The sequence below is a fragment of the Pempheris klunzingeri genome, chromosome 12 (genome assembly GCF_042242105.1).
Source record: "Pempheris klunzingeri isolate RE-2024b chromosome 12, fPemKlu1.hap1, whole genome shotgun sequence".
Taxonomy (NCBI): domain Eukaryota; kingdom Metazoa; phylum Chordata; class Actinopteri; order Acropomatiformes; family Pempheridae; genus Pempheris; species Pempheris klunzingeri.
The window spans coordinates 2,591,214-2,612,292 of NC_092023.1; the positions used below are offsets into that span (position 1 = coordinate 2,591,214).

The 21,079-nt window shown below is 46.3% G+C and overlaps 2 protein-coding genes across 3 annotated transcripts; both read right to left on the bottom strand.

Annotated features, from left to right (window-relative positions):
- Positions 1-58: 58 nt before the first annotated feature.
- On the bottom strand, positions 59-10,939 carry tarbp1 (TAR (HIV-1) RNA binding protein 1). The gene is made up of 29 exons (XM_070841453.1): positions 10,039-10,939; positions 9,859-9,956; positions 9,710-9,779; positions 9,324-9,478; positions 9,158-9,210; positions 8,961-9,058; positions 8,740-8,875; positions 8,548-8,644; positions 8,237-8,326; positions 7,986-8,133; positions 7,635-7,901; positions 7,304-7,401; positions 7,062-7,220; positions 6,730-6,959; positions 6,358-6,592; positions 6,058-6,246; positions 5,744-5,943; positions 5,580-5,651; positions 5,326-5,446; positions 5,051-5,161; positions 4,796-4,945; positions 4,620-4,706; positions 4,331-4,536; positions 4,167-4,248; positions 3,900-4,071; positions 3,622-3,807; positions 2,935-3,059; positions 2,208-2,344; positions 59-533 (listed from the first exon to the last, which is right to left on the bottom strand). The coding sequence occupies exons 1-29, from the start codon at positions 10,937-10,939 to the stop codon at positions 341-343; spliced, it is 4,866 nt and encodes a 1,621-aa protein (XP_070697554.1). The 3' UTR covers positions 59-340.
- Positions 10,940-11,196: 257 nt separating this feature from the next.
- On the bottom strand, positions 11,197-20,584 carry LOC139210748 (FERM domain-containing protein 6). 2 transcript variants are annotated; one of them, XM_070840889.1, is made up of 14 exons: positions 20,514-20,584; positions 17,454-17,648; positions 17,244-17,334; positions 16,015-16,094; positions 15,761-15,837; positions 15,420-15,615; positions 15,159-15,314; positions 14,700-14,765; positions 14,170-14,238; positions 13,887-14,061; positions 13,164-13,448; positions 12,614-12,745; positions 12,432-12,496; positions 11,197-12,347 (listed from the first exon to the last, which is right to left on the bottom strand). In XM_070840889.1, exons 2-14 carry the CDS (start codon positions 17,529-17,531, stop codon positions 12,057-12,059), a joined length of 1,761 nt encoding a protein of 586 aa, XP_070696990.1. In that variant the 5' UTR covers positions 17,532-17,648; positions 20,514-20,584; the 3' UTR covers positions 11,197-12,056. The 2 variants fall into 2 exon arrangements, with proteins under 2 accessions (XP_070696990.1, XP_070696991.1); XM_070840890.1 differs by lacking the exon at positions 20,514-20,584 and adding an exon at positions 19,740-19,913.
- Between the last annotated feature and the right edge of the window lie 495 nt (positions 20,585-21,079).

Below are 21,079 nucleotides of genomic sequence, written 5' to 3' on the forward strand. Positions count from 1 at the left end.
AATTGTGTTTATGTTTTTATTTAATAAAGTTTTATTCCTTTAATCACATCCAGAAACTATTTAAAACCACAAATCGCTATAAAAAACCCCGGGAACACAGTAAATCAGCATTTACACACATTATGTGGAATAGCTTCTTCGTGCTCCATAAACAACTTGTTCTTCTTCCTCAAAGGGAACATTTCCATTTCTGCCTCTTCTCTGCTAAAGCACTGATTGGCTCCATTACTGTGAGAGTGAGCCTCCTCATGACTGCTGACCACGGTGAAACCTGCGAGGACAGAAAGCTGAACATCCTGAAGGTCCCACAGAAGAGGAGCGAGGAAGGTCAGGGGTCAGGTCAGTGGGGGGGCACCGCTGTCGTTTGGGGTCGGTGGACCTCGGAGGAGGAGAGATGCTGACGTGTATATTCCCAAATGAGCAGGGCAGCGCTCACGTGCACGTTGAGCGAACGGATGACCCCTTGTTGAGGGATCTCCACACACACGTCCAACATCTGGAGTAAATTGGCAGGAATCCCCTCCCGCTCGTTGCTGTGAAGGGAAAAACAAAGCAAGAGGAAAATCCAGCACAGAGTGTGTTAGTGTCTGGAAAACTGATCCTTTAAAAGGGTTTTTCCATTTTTGTGGCTCAGGACTTCTGTAATGAGCCACAGAGAGAGATCAGACTTGTTTGCTGCTGATATTCAGCGTCTTTAAAAGAATATTTAACCGTTTCTTGCCAAGATTTAGATGAGAGGATCAAATTTAGAGCCAGAGCTGCTTAGCTGAGCTTAACAGGATCTAACTTGTTAATTAGATTTGCATTATATTTTGTATATTGGTATTTATTTTATTTCTTAACTTAAATTTCCTTTCCTTTTTCTGAATGGAGCTGTGTGTATATGCGAATTTCCCCTTTGTGGGATGAATAAAGGTGCATCTTGAATCTTGAATCTTGAATTAATGTCAGCAAGAGAGCAAATATTAGGATTACTTTCCAAAATATTCAATCATTCCTTTTTTCTCTCGCCTGCTCTGGAAACAATTATTGGCATTTACTTTGAGCTTTTACTCTCATCGGAGCGGAAAAATAATTCACACACATTAAAAACCCAGTGAAGTCCAGACTAACCTCAGCAGACCCTCTTTTCAACAGCAGGGAACATTTGGGATAAATTCATTTATCTACATTTGTCACAACTGGGTGTTTAGAGTATCATCTTAATGATGCTACACAGCTGATTTAAGGACCCTCATCATTAGCGGCCCAGTTAATCCTTCGTTTTCTCAAGTCCTCCCAATTATGAGGAATAAGCTTTTTATACAGGCGACTCATGAGCTCAAGTCCGAGAGCAATTCAACCCGTAATCAGCTGAGTGCATACTGAGATCCAGCAGGATGGGCGAACGTAAAGCAAACATAAAGCGGTAATGAGTTTGGCTCTCAGTGAGTCCACGCAGGGTGCTGCACAGTAAGAACGCCTGATTTGATGAGCTACACTTATCGTGAGTGCAACTGGGTGAGATAATAGCGACCTGATGAGGAATGAGAGGCGGGCGGCGCTGTGCTGGGGGGAGAGCACAGCTGTGAAAGCACTCCAGATTCAGCTCACATGCTGCGTGTTTAACCTAACGGCACTGCTCACACCTCTGTGACTAAACAGGGCAAAACTAAACAGGACACCTACGACAGACGTGATGAACATTCAGGCCGGCCGCGGTGCACGTTTAGTGAGTGAAGCACATGCTTGCCGCCACTAGCTGCACAAGCTGATAACAACAGTTGTGCATCACTTTCAAGTGCTTTGCTAAAAGCGATGGAGCGATGGAAGCTGCAGGGCCGGATCACGTCTCACGCTACATTAGATGAAGGTTAAAGTTTTTCTGCTGCTGTCATCACGCTGCTTCTGTTGGTTTGTGTTATTTATTTCCTGTGCTCTGCTCCTCCGGGACGCCCAATTATACAGTCCAGCATGCCCTGACAGGTGCACCATGGAGAGGGGAGGAGAGGCGCAGGCCCCTCAGGGAAACACACTAAACCGGTCACATAACATTAAACGTCCTCCTCAGCTCACACCTTTATGTGAGAGTCACAAGGGGAAGACAGATGCTTGCACGCATTTAAGCACAGCTGGTCGTGTTCGGGTCACCACAGTGATGGGGAAAATGTCTTGGAGCCCTTTTGTGCTCTGACTTAACTATAAGATAATATTAAATGCCGTCACACCCCAGAAGCAGAAGGGTCTTTTCAGGGAACTGGAAGTCCTGAAGGCTGTGACTGTTGGCCGTCTGCTCCACTCCAACGATACAATAGCCCTCACTCTTCTTCACCTGCAGGAAGGCAGCGAGCTCCACGGGCTTCACCTGGAGGACAGATAGAGATTACCTGCATGAATTTTTAATTTCAAACAATCCAGGTGAGACAAAACAGTCCGTATACGTCTAAAAGGGTGTACGATAAAGTCAACACATCTGTCAATTATTCTAAGCCCTTTTCACATAGAGGGCATGAGAATCTGCAACAGGCTGTCACATCGTAACATCATTAAAAGTAGATGTGCTCACATTTTCTGCTCCAAGTGGTGGATGAAAATATGATCAAGACTTAGAGTGACATCAGGGTATCATTTAAGGCTTCCTTAAGCCTTTCATTGTTTTCCTAGAGTTTACTGCCCCTTTCCATCTCTGTGGTTATTATACCAGAGTCAGACTGCTTCCAAACACGTCTGCACGCTTTTAATTTGTGTAAAATGATCCAGAAAGTGGCACTCTTCATAATAAAGGAGTGTATTTACTGAAATCAGAACAACAACTAGAAAAATATTCTTGGAACTTCAGGAAAGATGTTGACAGTTCACACATTTCTCAGGCTGGCACCCCGCTGGGACGAAGCTAACTTAAAGCCGTGATCGTGATCACTGGGCTGAGAGCTGAGGTTGTTTCGTGCACTCCACCTCTAACAGAGGAAGCCACAGCTCCGACGAGACGCTCAGGGACTGGAAGTGTTTGTCACTGACATGGCGGAGGCTGTCCAGAACCAGAGCGCTGGCACCAAAGATCTCACAGGTCCTGCACAGACCTACGACAACAACAAAGACACAAATGAGGACAAAGCCTAGAGGTGGCATCTCTCTAAATATGAACTTTGAGTTGCCTTTGTGTCACCGAGTTGTTGACACCATTTGTGGCACGGTAAAATCAGTCTGCCATCACGAACAGACGGATATAAAAAGCTACACCTGTAATGGCAATTTCAAGGAGAACATTTACAGAAGAGCCCAGCTAAAGCTCCTGCGTACATCATCTAGTGTCAATATTGGTTTTGAAAATGGGTCTTTTCCTCTATAAACAAATTCTGATTGATTCAGCCTCTTATCATCGGAGACAAAAGCACTGGAGTACACTCATAAAATAGGAGTGTCTGTGCTGATAGCTGGACATTCTCTGTCCAAACTCTGATAAGTGATTGGTTTCAGTGGCAGCTGTGTTTGACCTCTTCGCCCAGATCATCATTGTGAAGTGAAACAAAAGCCTGTAATGTTAGTTCTTCACAATATCATACAAATCTAAAGGGAATGTACTTATTTTAGTATTATTTCCTGATGATGACACAAAGGCTTGATACCAGTGCTGCTCCTGACCTCCTAAATTGGTGGGCTTGTCGATAAGTGAGGCTACCACCAGCAGGGCACCGTGCAGTTTGCCCAATCGAGCGGCCCTCTGCTGTGGAACCAGCTGAAGTTCAGGCTCCTGCTCCTGGATCCCCAACCTCCAGGGAGTGATCTTCTTCTGCACCTCCGTCCAGCGGTCCTCCTTGCTCTGCTCACCTGGGAGATACGACACCATGCCCACTCAGTCAGGGGTGAGGTAAGATTACGGCACGCGGTGGTTCCACTGCTTGTGAGAGACGTAAATGCACCTTTGTCTTGCTGGATCCAGTCTCCCGGCTGGAGCCGACTCAGGTCAGGAGCAGCATTCCTCAAAGGGAAAGACGGACTTTCAGAGAAACACCACAGTTTCTCAAACTTGCAGGGTGGAATCCACTCGTCGTCAGCCAACTCTGACAGACTGGGAAAAGTATAGAATATGGTCTAGGAAGGCAAAACAAAGACAACGAGAAAGTCATCACACTGTGTTCCTGTATTTTAGCAGCTGTCATGTGTTCTGCACAAAGACACTAACACACCTCGACGCTGTAATCCCTGATAGGATCAAAGGCACCGAAGAAAAAGTGCTCCTGAATCCTCATCCAGTTCTTGTTGGCATTTCTAAACAGTGACACAGAAAATAAAAAATAAATCCACCAGCATGCAACAACAAACTCTACTACTGCGGCTGCTCTGCTCTCACCCGGTGTTCTGCATGGCCTCGGCCTGGTTCAGACAGGCCTTGACCACAGTGGACAGCCCTGCCAACCCATCGGCCCCTTCTTCTCCCCGGACTTCTGCCAAGCTCCACACCCTCTTCAGGGCCAGTAAGGCATACAGGCGCACGCTGAAGTTATGGTTGAAACACCACTGCAGAATGACGTCCAGCGACTTCCGCAGCTGCGATGTCTTGAACACAAAGAGGCAGAGATCATGTAAAGACTGAGAGGAATGAGAATGATGCTTTAACAGAGAAACATTAACGGCTGTACCTTGTTCTTAAGTTTAGGAATGATGACGTTGAAATGCACCAGGACTGACAGGAAGGTGCAGATGCTTGTCTTGGTCTTTTCATGATCCTGTACAGAAATTGGCCAATAATTCCACTGTTTCATTAAAAAAAACAACAGTATTTTCTGGTAGACTGGTTTCCAAAGTGGAGGCTCACCATGTTGAAGCAGCTCCAAAAGCTGTCCATGTGTTGTGGATAATGGACGAGGATCAGAATCATCATCCACTCAATCAGGTATTTAACTGAGGCCTGGTTACTGCAGAATCCAGCTTCAAACACACACTTCAGCAAAGTGCCAACAAACTCCTGCACGCACACACACACACACACACACACACACACACACACACTCTCTGAGTGTCTGAGTGCTTATTTGCTGTGTGATTGGAAGCGTGAGTGTAATTGTCTTACCTCTCTGAGTTTGGGCAGCAACAGAAGCAGTGTTTGCCATACTCTGTTTTTGACACGATGCTGCAGGGAGTTGCTATAGTAACGCACTTTTGACTTTGATATGTCATTATCCTGGAGAGACGGGGTGGAAGGAAATGATGGGAAATGATGCAAAGTCTTGTAAGATAAGCTGTGGGGTTTCATTTTGTTGTGTGAGCAGTTTAACGTGTGTGACTGTGATTGTGCACATCAAACAATATATTCTAATTAGTTTGTCACACTAATCTTTAGCTCACCTTTTTCAACAAATCCATAACTAGCTGCTCTATCAGCCTCTCATGCTGCACATTAGAGGAATCCAGGCGGCTGAGGAAAGCCAGCACACATGTGCGGGGCAACTGATCGTCCCTGTTATCACTGGAAGAAGAAAGCAGTGATCCGACAGTGAGAACATCTGCACGGTAAGAGAGGCCTCTAGTGGTGTGCCCTCAACCCACAGCCAGACAGGGGAGTTATAACACAAAATGTGACAAAGACAACCGCAGCTCACCTTGTAACGGCCACATTAGCGGCACACTCTTCACCGAGCTGCTCCACATATGTCTGGATATCCTGGATGAGCCTTCGAGAGAGCAAGAACAGAGAGTAAAAAAAAAAAAAAAAAAAGCCCTGAGCAGCGATTGAACAAATGTGAGAGATGCAGTTGGGAGTCACCGTTGATCTCTTCTGAACACCGGTCCGTAGACACAAGCCTCAGAGAGTATGTGGATGTGGCTGAAAACACTAGAAAACATCATGTCAGCCGTGTCGCCGCTGCCTCGGTCTGCAGGCAGCCACGTTTGACAGCAGTGTTGAAGCAGCACGCCGAACACACCGCTCTTCGACTGAGACAGCTCCATCAGCTCAGTGGTGATCTAAACACAACCACACGGCGCCATCACATACCTGCATGTACAGTAAACATTATGGAAACGTGCCAAAGACAACCCTCCTTCCTTTCCACGTCTACTAGCCTGATTTTTCATCACCTGCTTCAAGGTGGAGACAAGCGTCGGAGCCTGAGCGTCGGTCAGCTGCAGGAGTTTATGGTGGAAGGCCATGGAGATGAAGCCTTTCAGGGCCAGCCAGAAGTCATGGGCATTAGTGCTCAGCCCCTGCACCAGCTCCCAGCTCAGAGTCACAGCCTCCACACAGGCGGCCTCCTCATCAGGAAGTAACTGGGATCAAAACATCACCAAACCACACAGAAACACTCTGGTTACAACTGCAAGGAACTCGTTGTTGTGCCTGAAGAGTTCAAAGTTTACCTAAAATTGATTGAGACTCACTTGTGGCAGCACCGTCTCCATAAAAGTGAGCACGGGCAGCACCAGGTCACTGGGCAGCAGAGACAGAGCCTCCACGCTGCAGCTCAGAGCAGCCTCCAGGGTCTTGGAAATCTCTACAGACTCAGGAATCCCAACAGCCTTGATCAGGAAGCTCAGACAAATCCACTGGTCCCTCATAAAACTGGCCGCGATGCGTCCCCAGTCCTGCTGCAGGAGGGCCCGCATCCCTACATCACTGAAGAAAAGCATTATTGTACTTTATCAGGCCAGGATTTTACTAAGAACATCTTTTTTTCAAGCCAGATGCCTCTTCAATAAATGCTGTTGTTTACTCGTGGTGCGTTTGAAGGCACGATGAATCCTGTCTCTGACCTTGAACCGTCTCCTGTCTGAGGTTTTTGCAGGTGTTTGTTGATGTTTCCCAGAGAGGACAGACTTCTGGAGGAGGGTGACACTGGACTGTAGAAGTAGTCGTTCACTGACTTGAGAACAGAAATGGTCTCCGATCGCATGTCAATCACTTCCTGCCCCATCAGACCACACACCATAGCCAGGGACGCCATAGCAACCGCTCTACCCACCTGGTTTGCCACAGAGTCGATCTAGTGATGGAAAAAACAACCAGGGCTGAATAATCAAGCAACTAAAACTGATCCATACAATTCCTGCCTGATGACTGTGGCATTGAAGATTCAGCTGTGTACCTGCTGGCTTGGTTCTTGCAGGACCTTAAGGCTGTACGTGGTGAGTTTAGGGAAACAGGTCTGCTGAACGTTACTGTGGTGCTGTGGTGTGGAACCGTACGTGACCACCAGCTGCCTCAGGACACACAGATACAGCTCTGCCCGCTCCACATCAAACAGCTGGAACAAAAACACACGCACACATGAGAGCTCACCACTTGGGGCATCGATGCTGATTGAAGTGATGGTGACTCTCTGTTTACCTCCTGCAGCTCCCCCGACAGCCGCCTCATGATAAACTCCTGGATCGGATCAACAAATTTATAAATTAGCTTCTCCACGGCCACCGTCACGCTATCGGCTGTGGAAATCAGAGAGAGAACAAGTGATTGTCAAACATCTGAGCCACTAAATATGTGAACCACCAAACTATAAGCACAGAAGGAAATTATGAAAAGTACATTTGACTTATTTCTACATGCATGTGAGTGCTTGATGTTCTTGATGTGCGTCTCCCTCCAGTGTTCCTATTGCAGATGCATGAGGGTGGAATCGACAGGTATAACAGCAAAGCAGTGTGTTATCATTACAAACCTCGCTCCTCTCCAGCACGCCGACAGCTCGGTGCTCCTCCAAGCTGGAGCAGTCGGAGCACGAGCTGCAGGCTCTTGTCACTCTTACGCCGAGGCAAGTAGATATTGGTGCTGACTCTGCTCAGGGTGTCCAGCAGCGGAGACAGTAATGACTCCAGAGTGCTGCCGATCTCTGACCCGGGGTTACGCCTCTCCATGTCTACACACAGCAGAATGGCCCTCGCTAACTTGTCAGCTTCTCTGGGGTCAGGTAACCTCTCAGTGTGACCTGAGGAGCAGGGAAACAAACGGAAATGACCGAGTCTACAGGTAGAAACATTCACTTTATCTGGCCGCTTCTCTTCAGACTCACCTGTGCAGGCTGGGACTCGGAGATAGGTGTGCATCTCGCTTTGAACATAGTCTCTTACGGTTTCTTTCTTTGTGGCAGCATCAGCACAGTCTCCATCCATGATCCTGGGCTTGAAGCTGCCCTCACTGTCCAGTAACCAGCTGCACAACTGCAGCAATGTCACAAATACGTAGGGTAACAATTAGTCTAATCTTAAAACTTCCCTTGTGTCATTTTAACACGTTCCTTCAAAAGTCTCTGATGCAGCATACCTGATTCCAAATGTTCGTTCCTCTACACAGTGATTCCTCTGCACGAAAATCCATCAGGAAATTAAAAACATCATCTAGGGTCACTGCGCTCTGAAATGAGACAGTTCAATTACACAGCTCACTGAGTTTAAAGCTGCGTATGAGAGCATAGAGGCTGTAGGAGAAGACACCTTAGCATGCAGCACAAGGAACTGACAGTTAGATCAGTGTCAGACTGTTCATTTAACTTCATATTTATTTCTGACGCTGTCGTTTTTTTGTGCTGTTTCTGGCCAAACATCCCGCTGTCATTCAGTGCCTGTGTGTCTTACCACGTCTGTGAGACAGAGGGCGCTGTTCAGCAGGAAGCACTGAGCAGCACCTCTCAGCAGGACTTGATGGGTGATCATGGTGCAGCGCAGCACCTCCCTGATGAGCCCCCACAGACAAAATTAGCTTCCAATATCAAGCGCAACAAGCTGCGACACAGTCTCCTCAAATCTGATGTAAACACAATGAGGTACCTGAGAGCGGTGAGACCGTCGACCCCCAGCAGTGGACCTGGGGGGAGTTTGCACAGAGCCTGGGAGAGGAAGAGGAGGGGTACTGCACACCAGTGCTTAGAGCAGAGCTGCTGAATCATCTGCAGCAACATTCGGCCTATTCAGCAAACACAACAGTCAGACATGGACGGCCATGAGTGAGTCAACGCTTTGTTAACCTGGAATCTGTGTGGCTTCTGTACCTCTCTGCTCTGACGGAAGGCTGCTGAAGAAGGTGGCCACGAAGGCTTGGAGTTTGGCCCCGAGCTCAGGACAATCTCCCACACTCTGCCCAACTGATCTGCACATGGCCAGAGGGTGGATTAATGAGCATCTGTCTCCAAAAAAACATTAAATAACAGACGTTTTATTCCTCTGTGTACCGATTCTAAATCCTGACCTGTAGAAGAGCGAAGTTTCAGACAGAGCATCCATGAAAGGGCCGACAATGAACTGAGAGGCAAAGCAACAGTGGGAGAAACATTAGTGCATGAAATATAACTGGAATTATTTCAGTGAAGGTTCATAAACAATCCCAAACTAGACTGAATACACTGAGCCTGCACCTGAGAAAAGGCTGAGGCGAAGGCTGGCAGCTGCAGGACCTGCAGCTCGAGCAGATGACTCACTCCTTCTCTCATTAAGGATTTATTCTCGCTGTGGAACATCCGCTGGTACACACACAGCAGCCACGACGGATGGAAGAGGCCTTGACCTGAAGCTGTAATACAGGCAGAGAACTCAGGAAGAGAACTACCAGGTCGGCATCTCACATATTTCTTTCTCTATTCTTCCACTTCTGTAGATTTATTGTATTTTCAAATGAATAAGACTTGCTATTGAAAAAAAGGGGGCTGTGCTGGATGACTTGTTTCATACAAAACCAGAAATGTCTGAATAAAAGAAATCCTGAAAAGAAGCAGAAACTAATATTTCTAATAACTTGTGTTACCTTGACTGTCATTCACTGTTGTTTGGATCAGCGTGTCTATTCGGTTTAGAACTGGCCGGACGACATGAACCTGCAAAGAGAGAAGCAACATTACAAAAGCTGCATCAAGACGCTCCTGAAGAACCGACACTCCTGTGGGGATGTTCTACCTGGTTTTCCTCCAGGGTCTCCATCACCAGGGCGTAATCCTCCCAGAACTCTCTGAGTAACTTGCTCCTGTCTGGGGCCCATTTGAACAGGATCTCACCTGCAACCAGTTTTAAGGACATTGAAAGCAACAGCAGAGAGGTTAAAGTTGTGACAGTGACGGTGAACCTGTGCATGTTTACCTTCCCCTGATGGAGGGAGAGGACAGTCCACCCCCTCCTCCTCTGACAGGGCCACGCACTTCTTCAGCAGGTACAACGCCCTCTTGCGTGACAGGCTGTCTCTGTGCGTCAGTCCGTCCTGGACCATCCTCCAGAAGTGGAGGGACGAGCGGGGGTCAGAGGTGGAGGAGAGGCCGTGAGGCTGCAGCAGGTGGTCTGACAGGGCGGTCAGACACAGCAGTGCCCGCTCTGTGGCCACAGGTGTGCGGGCAGCGGAGTGCCAGCTGCACACATCCTCCAGGATCAGCTGGAGGATGCTGCTCTGCTGCACTCCGCTGCAGCAGTTCAGGAGATTCAGGAGGAGCCGGACTGTGATTTTGGACACTAAGGCGTCAGGGAGTGTTTTGATGCAGGACAGGGCGGATGACAGGGTGCTGAGCGTCAGCTGCTCATCCGCCGACAGAGAAGGCATCAGAGCAGCCAGGACCTCGCTGGCAACCTCCGCACTGAGCCTCCCCGGGCCGGGCACCTCCTCCTCCGACAGCTGGAGCGACGGGAGGACGGACAGAGCCACCCGCCCCGGTACATCCCCGTCACACAGCGGGACACCGACACCCAGCAGCCTGCAGGCGGCCGCGGTGCTCTCCCTGCACCGCGCGCCTTCACCGGCTGATATCCTGCACAGAAGAGGCAAACACCGGGTCCAAACCAGAGAGCTGATTTTATCTTTAATAGCTCTTCTACTCGCAGGGGAAACCGTGTCCGGTTCGGCTAACAGCGGTCCGAGCCCTTCGATGAAGGCTGCCAGCGCCTCCACCCGCTCCGTCCCGGGCCAGGAGTCGCTCGGCCAGGACAGAGAGTCCAGCAACAGGCCGTAGTCCGGAGAGCTGGACAGCACCGCGTTAACTAAGACTGAAAACATGGTGAGGAGCAGCTAAAGACACCCCACTGAGCCGGCTCTCCACTGCGCTGCCATGAGCGACACGTTTTTCCACACGGGGATGTAAACTTCCGCATACGTCATCTCAAACTCCCGCGAGAAGTGGGTTGAGGCGAGAGTTGAGGAGTAGAACCACTAACATTAAATTAAATTATACAGGCGCAACAGTACAATAAAGTGAAAACACGTGGCTCCATTTAGTGGCAATAAGAATTTATTTTCACTATAAAAACATTGCTTTTCATAAAAATTAATTGTCAATCAACAAGTGTCTGTTTAATGACTGACAATCTTTCCAAGCGAGTTCACATTGGTCAAAAAGACATCAGTTCTTTTGCATACCAATTATCCTTTACAAAAACAGTGAAAATACCAACAGAGAGGCTCTTTGTTTGGGGGCTACAAAGTACAAAAATACTGCAGATCGATTATAAACTTAGTGGTTACAGAAATAGTGCTTTACAAATAATACTCTTCTGTAGCAATCAGGAGGAGAGCATAGGATGGGGAAGCTTTGGATGAATGCATTACCTGCTGTAAAGAGGCTCAATTTTCCACATTGGCAGCTAAATTGCTGTGGCAGGCTAATAGGAAAAATATAACAAAGCACACTATACAAAAATAGAGTATATTATAAAATGTGATTTAAAAAAAATAAAGAGGGCAAAAGAATACAGGAGCACAAAAATTAGCACCATGGCTTCTGAAGATTCTCCTGAATAAAATAAAGAAATGTAAGTCCAATCTTCTGCCCTCCACATCACCCTGTTCAGACATTTCAGTAAATGTCAGTGGGAATTTAGGTGAAAGACAATAAAACTGATTAAAAGTATTTTTGCTTAGAGAAGTTGAAATGTAATAAAATAGTGCAAGTAGTATGTACACAATATACAACAGTAATAAATATGCTCTGCTTAATGATTGAACTGTTGCTGATTAGTTCGCTGCTCTCTAATCCGCAGCTTCTCTAAGAGGAATAAGGGGCTCAGTAATGTCTCTCTGCCATCATCACCACACAGAAAAACACCAAGACATTCACATGTTGGCAACCTGCGCGGTAAAGAACGGGCGTATCTGTCGACACCATCGCTCGATGTGTTCAAAGTATGAATTCCAGGAACTGTTCATCGCCTAACATGTCCAGGGAGAGGCAGTTGGTGGACCTGCGGCCAAAGAAGGAGGGTTTGGCTTGGCAGTGCAAAAGGGGGTAATGACTTTGATCGACAGGGGTCTTTGTGTTAGCCGAGGCGTCTGGGAGCCCAAAGGTGTAGCTGTGGGAGGAGTCGGGAGGCAGCGTCGTCCCCAGGGGTGCCTGAGGCGGGACGAGACGGACATCATCCAGACTGTGGCTGTGCCGATCCACACAGACCTGTGCCCTGGAGTTTTGCATCTAGAATACAGATGGGAGGTAAGAAAGAAAATACAACAGAGGAATCTACAAGAAGGCAGAAAGGAGGGAAGATGGATGACCAACCGGTTTCAACATATCCTTGTTATGGGACTCCTCAGGGTCTTCGTCACTGTCTGGGAGACTCACGTCTGTAAGATTTGACAGAGTTTGAGGACACAGACAGTTTTGTTTCCACTGGTGGGATGTGAACAACTACAAATATTGTTGACGTAATATCCTGCATGTCACAATCACATTATTCGTACCTGGTGAGAGAGTCTCTGAGGAGAGTTCTGCACAATCCACCGACACTCCTTCGAGAAGATCAGCCAGGTGAAACATCTCATCAGGATCGTCCACGAGAAGCTCCTTTGTGCTTCCAACACTGCTCTTGTTCTCTGGAAAAATAAGAGAAATATTTTACAAACTGGGTTATTAAAAATATCATCTGCCATTATCATACCTGCATCTGATAGCACCACAGATTACAAAGAAGAAATGCAGCTGTAAACAACGTCATCACAGTATCTGATGTGCCAGGGATGCACAAAAACATTAAGCCAACTGTTATTGCTGACGGTTAAGAAGCTACATATTCATATACATGTCTATTCCACATCTTAGGGTAAAGTCGAAGGCACGTGATGAGAACAATAACACTGTTAGTGTCTCAAGAAGCCACCAGTAAACCATTACTCCCAAGAGAACATTGCAAAGGTAAATAAAAGATGAGCGTGGCACACAGCTGCTTTCATGAAGCATCAGTTTACTGACAAACTGTCCTGTGCAAATGTTTATGTATAACATTGCTCTCACCTTCCTCTTGCCAACCCTCTTCTATCATTCGAGCTTTTCTGCCCGAGTCAAACTCAGAAGAACAGGAGCCGACACGGCCGGCCGCCGAGCTGAAACACTTCTCCTCTTGCCGGTGACCTTCCTCGTCCATGGAGGCCATCTCTGCGGAGATGCTGTGCTGGCGGGCGTCGGCTTCAATTCCAGAGCTGCTGGTGGAGTGTCGGGACAGGCCGGGGCTGCTCTCGCTGCCCGGGGGGTCCATGTCCAGGTCATCGCTGATGTAGGACTCTCTGTAACGCTTTTTCTCTTTAAGGAAAGACGTTTTCTTGAATTAGAACAAAGTTAAATTAAAAGAAAACACAGTCAGACACTGGAAGAGCTGCAGGTGATTTCATAGAGCTGTTGTCAGTGCTGAACTGTTTAAGTGTTGCTGATCAAATAAAAACTCTTTACTATCACAGCTTAATCATTTAAACATCAGACCTCTGAAAACACAAATATTTTAAATTAAGGAGCAAGAATTAAATTTTTATCTTCTGTCTCATGTGATGCATTTTATTAAGTTACAGCTACAAATGTGATTATTGAACAGGAACACTTTTGGTTTGTTGTGCAGGAAAAAGAAAGTTGTGCATTTCACTTCCAGTTGCTGCTGAAGTGTTGTGCTGAGCACAAGTGGCCCTCAGCCAAACTAATTATCGCCGATACTAATCTTATCCTTGTATTTACTTCTCCCTGCCCTACCTTCGCTCTCCTCCAGCTGGCGTAGGTGTTTGAGGGCGGGCTGGAGGCTGAGGTAGATGCGATGGCTGCTGCTCAGGTGCAGGAGGAGGTGGCGGGAGCGGAACGATGACCCAGTGTAGTAGACCAGCTTCCTGGCTGATGGCAACCCATCTGGCTGGATCTCAAATTTCTTACCCTGAATACGACAGTATATTATACGCAGTGTACGAAGCCGATGCCCGTTAAATAATTACAACGACTGCACCTCATCTTAACAGAGAATGGATATGAGCAGCATGCATACCAGGAAGGTGAGACGTCCCACGTTTGACCAGGGGAAGTCGTACAGCAGCTGTCGTATATTGTTCACCTCCTATGAACACAAAACACACACACACAGAATTAAAAAAGCAACAGCTCGAATGTTTTGTGCAACAGATTTCTGGATGTGTAATCTACTTGGATATATCTTTAAACTAGTGATCAATAATCAGTTGTATTTTTGCTCACAGGAGCCATCTGGACTTGGCAAAGAAGCCAATAGTTTCTTGAGGTATCTCATGGTCTGCTGGCTCTTTAATCAGCCAGGCCTGGAGCCCTAATCCCCCCCAGATGGCCCCTGATGGACAGATCAAACAACTGACGGGCATGCCAGACAGCTCCTATCTCCTCATGCACTGCTGTTGGTGGCAATCCCACACATTCCTCACACGTCTAGTCAGAGGTTTTACAGCACCACAGACACAAAGACGGAATCTTTGAGCAAACGCAGATTCACTCTTACGTACGCATGTGTTGACGTATATACTTTGCATTAATAACACACTCACGCACCTGATAAACCTGCATTCCTCGCAGGGTCAGACCGAGCAACGCCGTTCCTCTCTCTGCCTTTTTGTCCTGGACGAATGAATGATGAGATGTCAGAGAGGCATCTGAGCGCTTCAGATAAGATAGCTATTTCACAGTTGAGCCCCTTTCCCAACTCACTGGGCAACACCGAGCTGCTGCTAACAACAAATTAAAAGTGTGAGCACATTACGCAATAGAGGGGCCAGCCTTGAAAATATCACTCAGTAGATGAGTGGTTGTGAAATGGGGAGGACAACAAACGGGAATAGATGGAGGGTTACATAACTGCCCCATAGTCGTTTGTCCAGCACAGCTCGAATGAAGCCAAGCTAACTGTATTTGTGTTCGGAAAAGACAGGGTCTGGAATGGCTGATAAAAAAAAAAATGAGCTGGAAACAAATTAAATTACCCAACAACCAAAACAATCATTCACTTCTGACCTTTTGCAGTCTGTAAAACGTGACGGGGACATCCTCCAGCCGACATGCCTCCCTGATGAAGAGCAGGATGGCATCACGAGCGGACATGCCCCACAGCTCCTGATGCACCTTGGGCCCGTGGCAGAGGAGATAGCTTACTCCACGCTTGGCTAAAATCTACAGCAGGAAGAAGGGGCAGGAATGTATCAGGCAAATGACTTCAAACTGGACATCAAGTCAGATTAAAGGAGGTTTTAAATGCTGCTGCATGGTAACACCTACCCAAGGGGGGAAGTACTCCTTGGGTTCAAAGTAAGGAGTGACCTCCATATCCTCCCTGGGCAGCGGGTGGTCGCCGAGGTCAGCCTGCAGGGCGTAACCTGCCAGCTGGAAGTACACCTCCTCTTGTTGACGACATTCAGAGCGAAGCACCCGCTCCCGCAGGTCAGAATAATATAAATGCCGTGCCTTTCGTTCGCTGGTACCACACACACACCAAAAGGGGGGAAAAAAAGGAGGGAGGAGGGGGCACAAAAATGTCAGATGTCAAAAAGGAGGGCAAAGATAGATGAAATAAAACAGAAGTACACTGGTAATAAAAGACAAAACACACACATACATACCAAATGAGTCTACCGTTTTCTATGTAGTACTGCACTTTGAGGCAGAGCACCAGAGGCAACGCTCTCTTCTGTGATCCCTGTGTGCAGAGAGAGAAACCTGAGTGGGTTTGAATCTTTTTGTCATGCTAAATGACAAGATGTGGCATGTAGGCCACTGAACTGTGCCTCCCAATTAACCGGCATGTACAATAGTTTGGAGTGGGCCGCGGCAAAATGTCGCTACTTCGCTACCCTTTGGTGACGGGCTGCCTCACCTTTCCTGGATCTTGTTTCCACTCCTTAGGAAAGTACTTTGTCAGTTTCTCCTCCATGTCTAAAAAAATGTGCTCATTGTCTGGGATGGAGAGAGACAAGCAGGAAACAAGCAGACAGTTAGCAAGCAAACAAAGCAATGATGTAACCAAGCGTGAAATCTGACACACAATAGGATTCATTAGGGTAAAAGAGAAATGGCCTTATTCTTCCGTTTGTGAATGAGGCTACTAGGAAGCTAATGACAACAATGCTAATGTTAATGTATTCATTTTCTAATTCCAGTGGTTGGCCAGGAGCTGTGTTGTTAGAATAGTCTGTAAATATATGCACTCAACATCGCTGAGCTTTTATCTGGACGTTTTCCCCTGAATAGAACACTTTACCAACGTTAATGCTGCTTATCAAAACCAAATTTGAAGTCTACCCCAGCAGAGGGGCTGGGAAGCTGAGGATGTGGTATCACCCTCTGCCTGGTCCTGTGAGTCATGACATGGGCATTCTGTGTGCGATCCATCTCATCTCTTCTCTTCTTCAGCTCTGTGTAGCTCATCAAGCCGTTTCACAACTCGTTCCTTTAACCATCCATCTCTTCTTTCAGCCCGTCTTATTCACACTCTGACTCATTCCAGCTCCTTCACCCCTCATCCTTCACTGAGGGCTTTGATTAAGAGTTGAGCAAGGCGGCCTCTGTCGTGACGAGTCCCCCTTCCTCTTTTCCCCTCCGCTCCCACCCTCCTCTTCACATCATCAATCCATCCCTCCCCTCAGTGAAGAGGAGGAATGCAAGGGTGCATTCCAGGCTTAATGAAGTTAATATTGCAGGAATCCAGGCCTAAGTGATCGCTGAACCAACACCACAAAAACAAAAGGCTGCTTGTTCAAGTGGTGAGCCACACAAGATTACCGAGGCATTTCACCGTATTTGTACAAAGAAAGAGAACAGGAACATAAGGAAACAGAGAGTTCAGGACTTTGCTCAGTGGCTAAACTGGATTACACCATTCAATTATGCAGACTGGGCGGGCAGAATGACATTTTTTGGCTTTAGTGAAATAGTCTTTTGGCGGAAAACATTTTCCACAGTGCAGTAAACCGCCGTCACAGTCCCAAATAACGGATATGCATGAGCTGATCAACAAATTGACCACATTTCTTTCAGTTTTCTGTGTGTTTCTCTGCTGGGTACTCCAGTGTGAACAGTCTGCTCAGGTTCAGAGACTGAGCTTACCTTTCACCACAGTGAGGCCAAAGAAGTGCAGCTCTTTGATTCCAAGAAGCTCAGCCACACGGTTAAAAACATCCTGCCCCGTGGACTTTGGCTGGGGGAGGAGAAAAGACAAAAGAAGTCTGTATTTAATCTGCAAAACAGTTTAATGATAAACAGAAGCACCTGTAAAAACGTCTCAACAGGACAGCTAGAGACGTATTTAACACCCACCCCGACCGTGATGTCCAGCTGGTCTTTGTTGGGGAGGAGAACACAAATGGTTCTCTCCTGCTTTATCGAGCTGGACATGATGTCCTGTGTAAGTCTGTGATAACTACGTTCCCCCTGTTAATGTGCAGCACTCTTCTTCCTCTTCCTCTATCCGTCACTTTCTATCTGTCCCAGGGCAGTTCGTCCATGTTGTATCTAAAAAAGATGAGATAAGCAAAGACATGAAGAAGCACAATCCAACAAACGAAGACGACAACAGAATGGAATTTAAAACAGATCATCAACTCGTATTTAAGCTCTGATACCAAACTGGAAAACAAATAAAACCAGCTGAACTAAAGCTAAACGCTGCAGCTTCTGCTGTGTAACATGCAGCATTAGCATAGCATTAGCATACTGTCAGTCAAAGCAACAATCCCACGCTCAGACATAAGTCCACGGATGCCTCTCATTACCCCACAACCAAGAATAACTCAACGTGGTTTGTTCCCTCTGACGGTTTAGAGGTCGGTCGTTTCACCAACACAACTATCTTCCAGATGGATCAACCAAAACTCAAATAAATCAAATAAATAAATTACAAATAAAGTCAAATAAATTACAGGTCCACCTTAACAGAGCATCTTGACCCAAATCATCAGCAAACACCATGATAGTGTTTAATTGAATAACAGGGAAATAGTTGGGCAAATTGAACAGGCTTATCGTGCTCTAATCCCAATAATAGTTATTAACTGGAAACAATCAACCAGATTATCCCTCTGAACACCCTCTCTGGTCCAACAGTAACCACAGCAAACACACGGTTATAAAAAAGGAGCTGCATTACAGCAGATTCTGCTTAACGTACCAAATTAAATGGTGGATGGGGACAGTCTACTTGCAACAGGGCTCACCTGAAACCCGCCCCATGATGCTGACCCAGAGCCCCAACTGGTACGAGCCGAGGCTCATCTGATTAACGTCTCAGAATCAATTAATCAGGTTAATTACTGCCGCACGCCGACTCTGATCCCCTTAAATCCCGCTCTGGACAATACCCAGTAAAAGAAAAAACAAAAAAAGGGACAAAAACAAATGATGAGTGAGTGAAGCAGCGTGCTCCTGTGTCGATACGCTCCGAGGAAAAAGCAGAAAATATCTTTTACTGTAACAAGAAATCCTTCGACAACAACCTGCTGTTTCTTTCTCTTCAGGACTCTTCAGGAGTTCAGCACTCACACGGGGAAAAAAGGTATTTACATAAGTTTAAAAGCACAAGATGCAACAAGCCTCTCTGTTGAGATGATTCATAAGAAAATTAAACATTATAAAGAGACGTTCACAGTATCCAAAACCAAGCTGTGGGAACTAAAAAAGTAAATGTTGGCTCAGAGGGCAACATTTCTCACCAAATGTGATTTATGGACGTGTTCGAACACGACCTCTCTCACATCTGTGTGTCAGCGCCAACAGACATCACTCAACCTGAAATTCTGGTATCAGACTTGTTTTTGTCAGAGTTGAACTATACTCTAGGTTTACATCAGCTCTGTAAAAAAATGGTGCAACCTCTGCAGACCCAAGTATATTTTCATGCACGTAATTCTTTTAATTATAATCTTATGTCCTGGAGTTCAATATAATCTGTGCCCATAATGAGATAGTATGTAAATGCTGCAGCGTTCTGATAAACTACAATGATCCAGGTGTATTTGTGATGAAAACCACCTGATAAAAAACACTGTTTGATTTACTGGGGTACTGAAAGAACAGGCTGCAGACACATATATATGAGCAATTCATGAGAAATTCACTGTTCAACCAGTGAAACTGAAAAGCAGGGACAGATTTCTAAGGAGAGGAACCTGGATGATTTTGTGGGTGTTTTGTTTGCTGCCATGACCCTGACAACAGTTTTATACTGCGCATTTCAACAACTAGAATACTTTTGTTTAAAAAAAATAAGTGTATGCACCTTATTAGACATATTAACTGTACTTGAGATGCAATGTTTGGCCAATAATTTTCCTCTTTTGTATCATTTGGTTTGTTTGTGTTGACTTAAATATAATATAATTTGACTTAAGAGTTCAGCTGGGGGAAAAAGGATACCATAATGCACCCTGATATTCAATTTCAAATAAAAAACAACAACCTTGGGCTACCTCATTGATGACAAAGAGCAAAGAAGAGCAGTAGTAGTTGTCAATGCTGTCAAATTACATCAAAATATGTTTTAAATATCAAAGACAAACAGCTGGTGGAGTACTGAGTTAGTAATGAACGCCACAGAACCACACCAACCTTACTCTGCCACAAATTCAGAGCACAATCAGGCGCACTGATCCTCACTGCATCCCACTTTTAATAAGTTTTCCACGAGCCCAAACAGAGCTGGCTGACGTCCTCAGACATCCCCCTTGTTGCTGACCAGGATGAAACCTGGCATCACATGAGAGCAGCCATCTGCATGCCTTAATTCCCTCTCCAAGACTGTCATAATCCCCACTACTGAGCACACTGCTGGAAAAACAACATCCCCCGTGCACTGACAGGGATCCTCACAGTTACAGAGAGATAAGAATCTGGATAAACTGGGGAGGGGAGAGAGGGGAGGATGGAGGGGGGGGCACTTTGCACTCACCCCACTGGAAAACAATGGGGTGAGCCAGCCCCTCACTTCTGGGGGTGCAGTGCATTTCTTGGGTTTGACTCAGAGCCCTGACAGGCACATTTAAATCACGCAGCAGTGACTCAGTCTGAGAATAAAACGTGTAACAACAGGCTTATTGTTTTGGCACATAGAGAAGAACTGCAGGCTGTGAGAGACACTCCAGGCGCATTTATATTAAACCTCACAATGTTTGGTGTCTGTCATGGTTTTGGTGTTTTGTTTTTTTTAAACAGACCTCACAGAAAGACGAGCTATAAAAGACTTTTAAAGCTAATCGTGGTAACTTTATCTAAATGTGCCCCTGAAGTGTGTAAAGTTGGGATGCAACAAGTGCATCACTGACTCCGGCTAACGCTCCTCATAAAAAAAAAAGTTAGCTAGCTAGCTGAAATAACGTCACCTACCATCGCATTAGACGAGGCGGAGGAGTCCAAATCTCAGTCACGGGTCTTCTCAAAGTTTGTTCAGACACAAATATCTTCTTTTCCATCCGGTTAAAGACATATCAGCGGCGGGGAGGACACCAGTTTGTCCCCCTCCGCAGCGCCTGTTGGGACTTTTCAACCACAGGGAAGCACAACGATTGGGCCGTACCATTTTGGATAGTTAGAGGGGAATCTGCTGCGCTTGAATCCTTGTTGGGAGATGTTTCTACTCTTTTCATGTCCTGTTCAATTATCATTTTAGTTTTTTCATCTAGTTGTAATTAACTAAAAATAAACATAGTTCTTTATCCTTATAGGAAGAATATTTCAACACAGGGCTAAACAGATGAGCGCCCCCCGTGTTTTGCGCTGGTGTAGCGGTCTTGTGCTAATTAGAGGAGCCTTCATGTTAGCAAAGAGCACAATTAAGTTTTCCTTAAAACTAATTATTAGTGTTAAGTTTGGGTTTGTCGGCCCTGGATCGGAGACTTTTTGCTTGTTTCATATATGATGTGGTTTTAAAGTGAATGCATCCATTCATATTG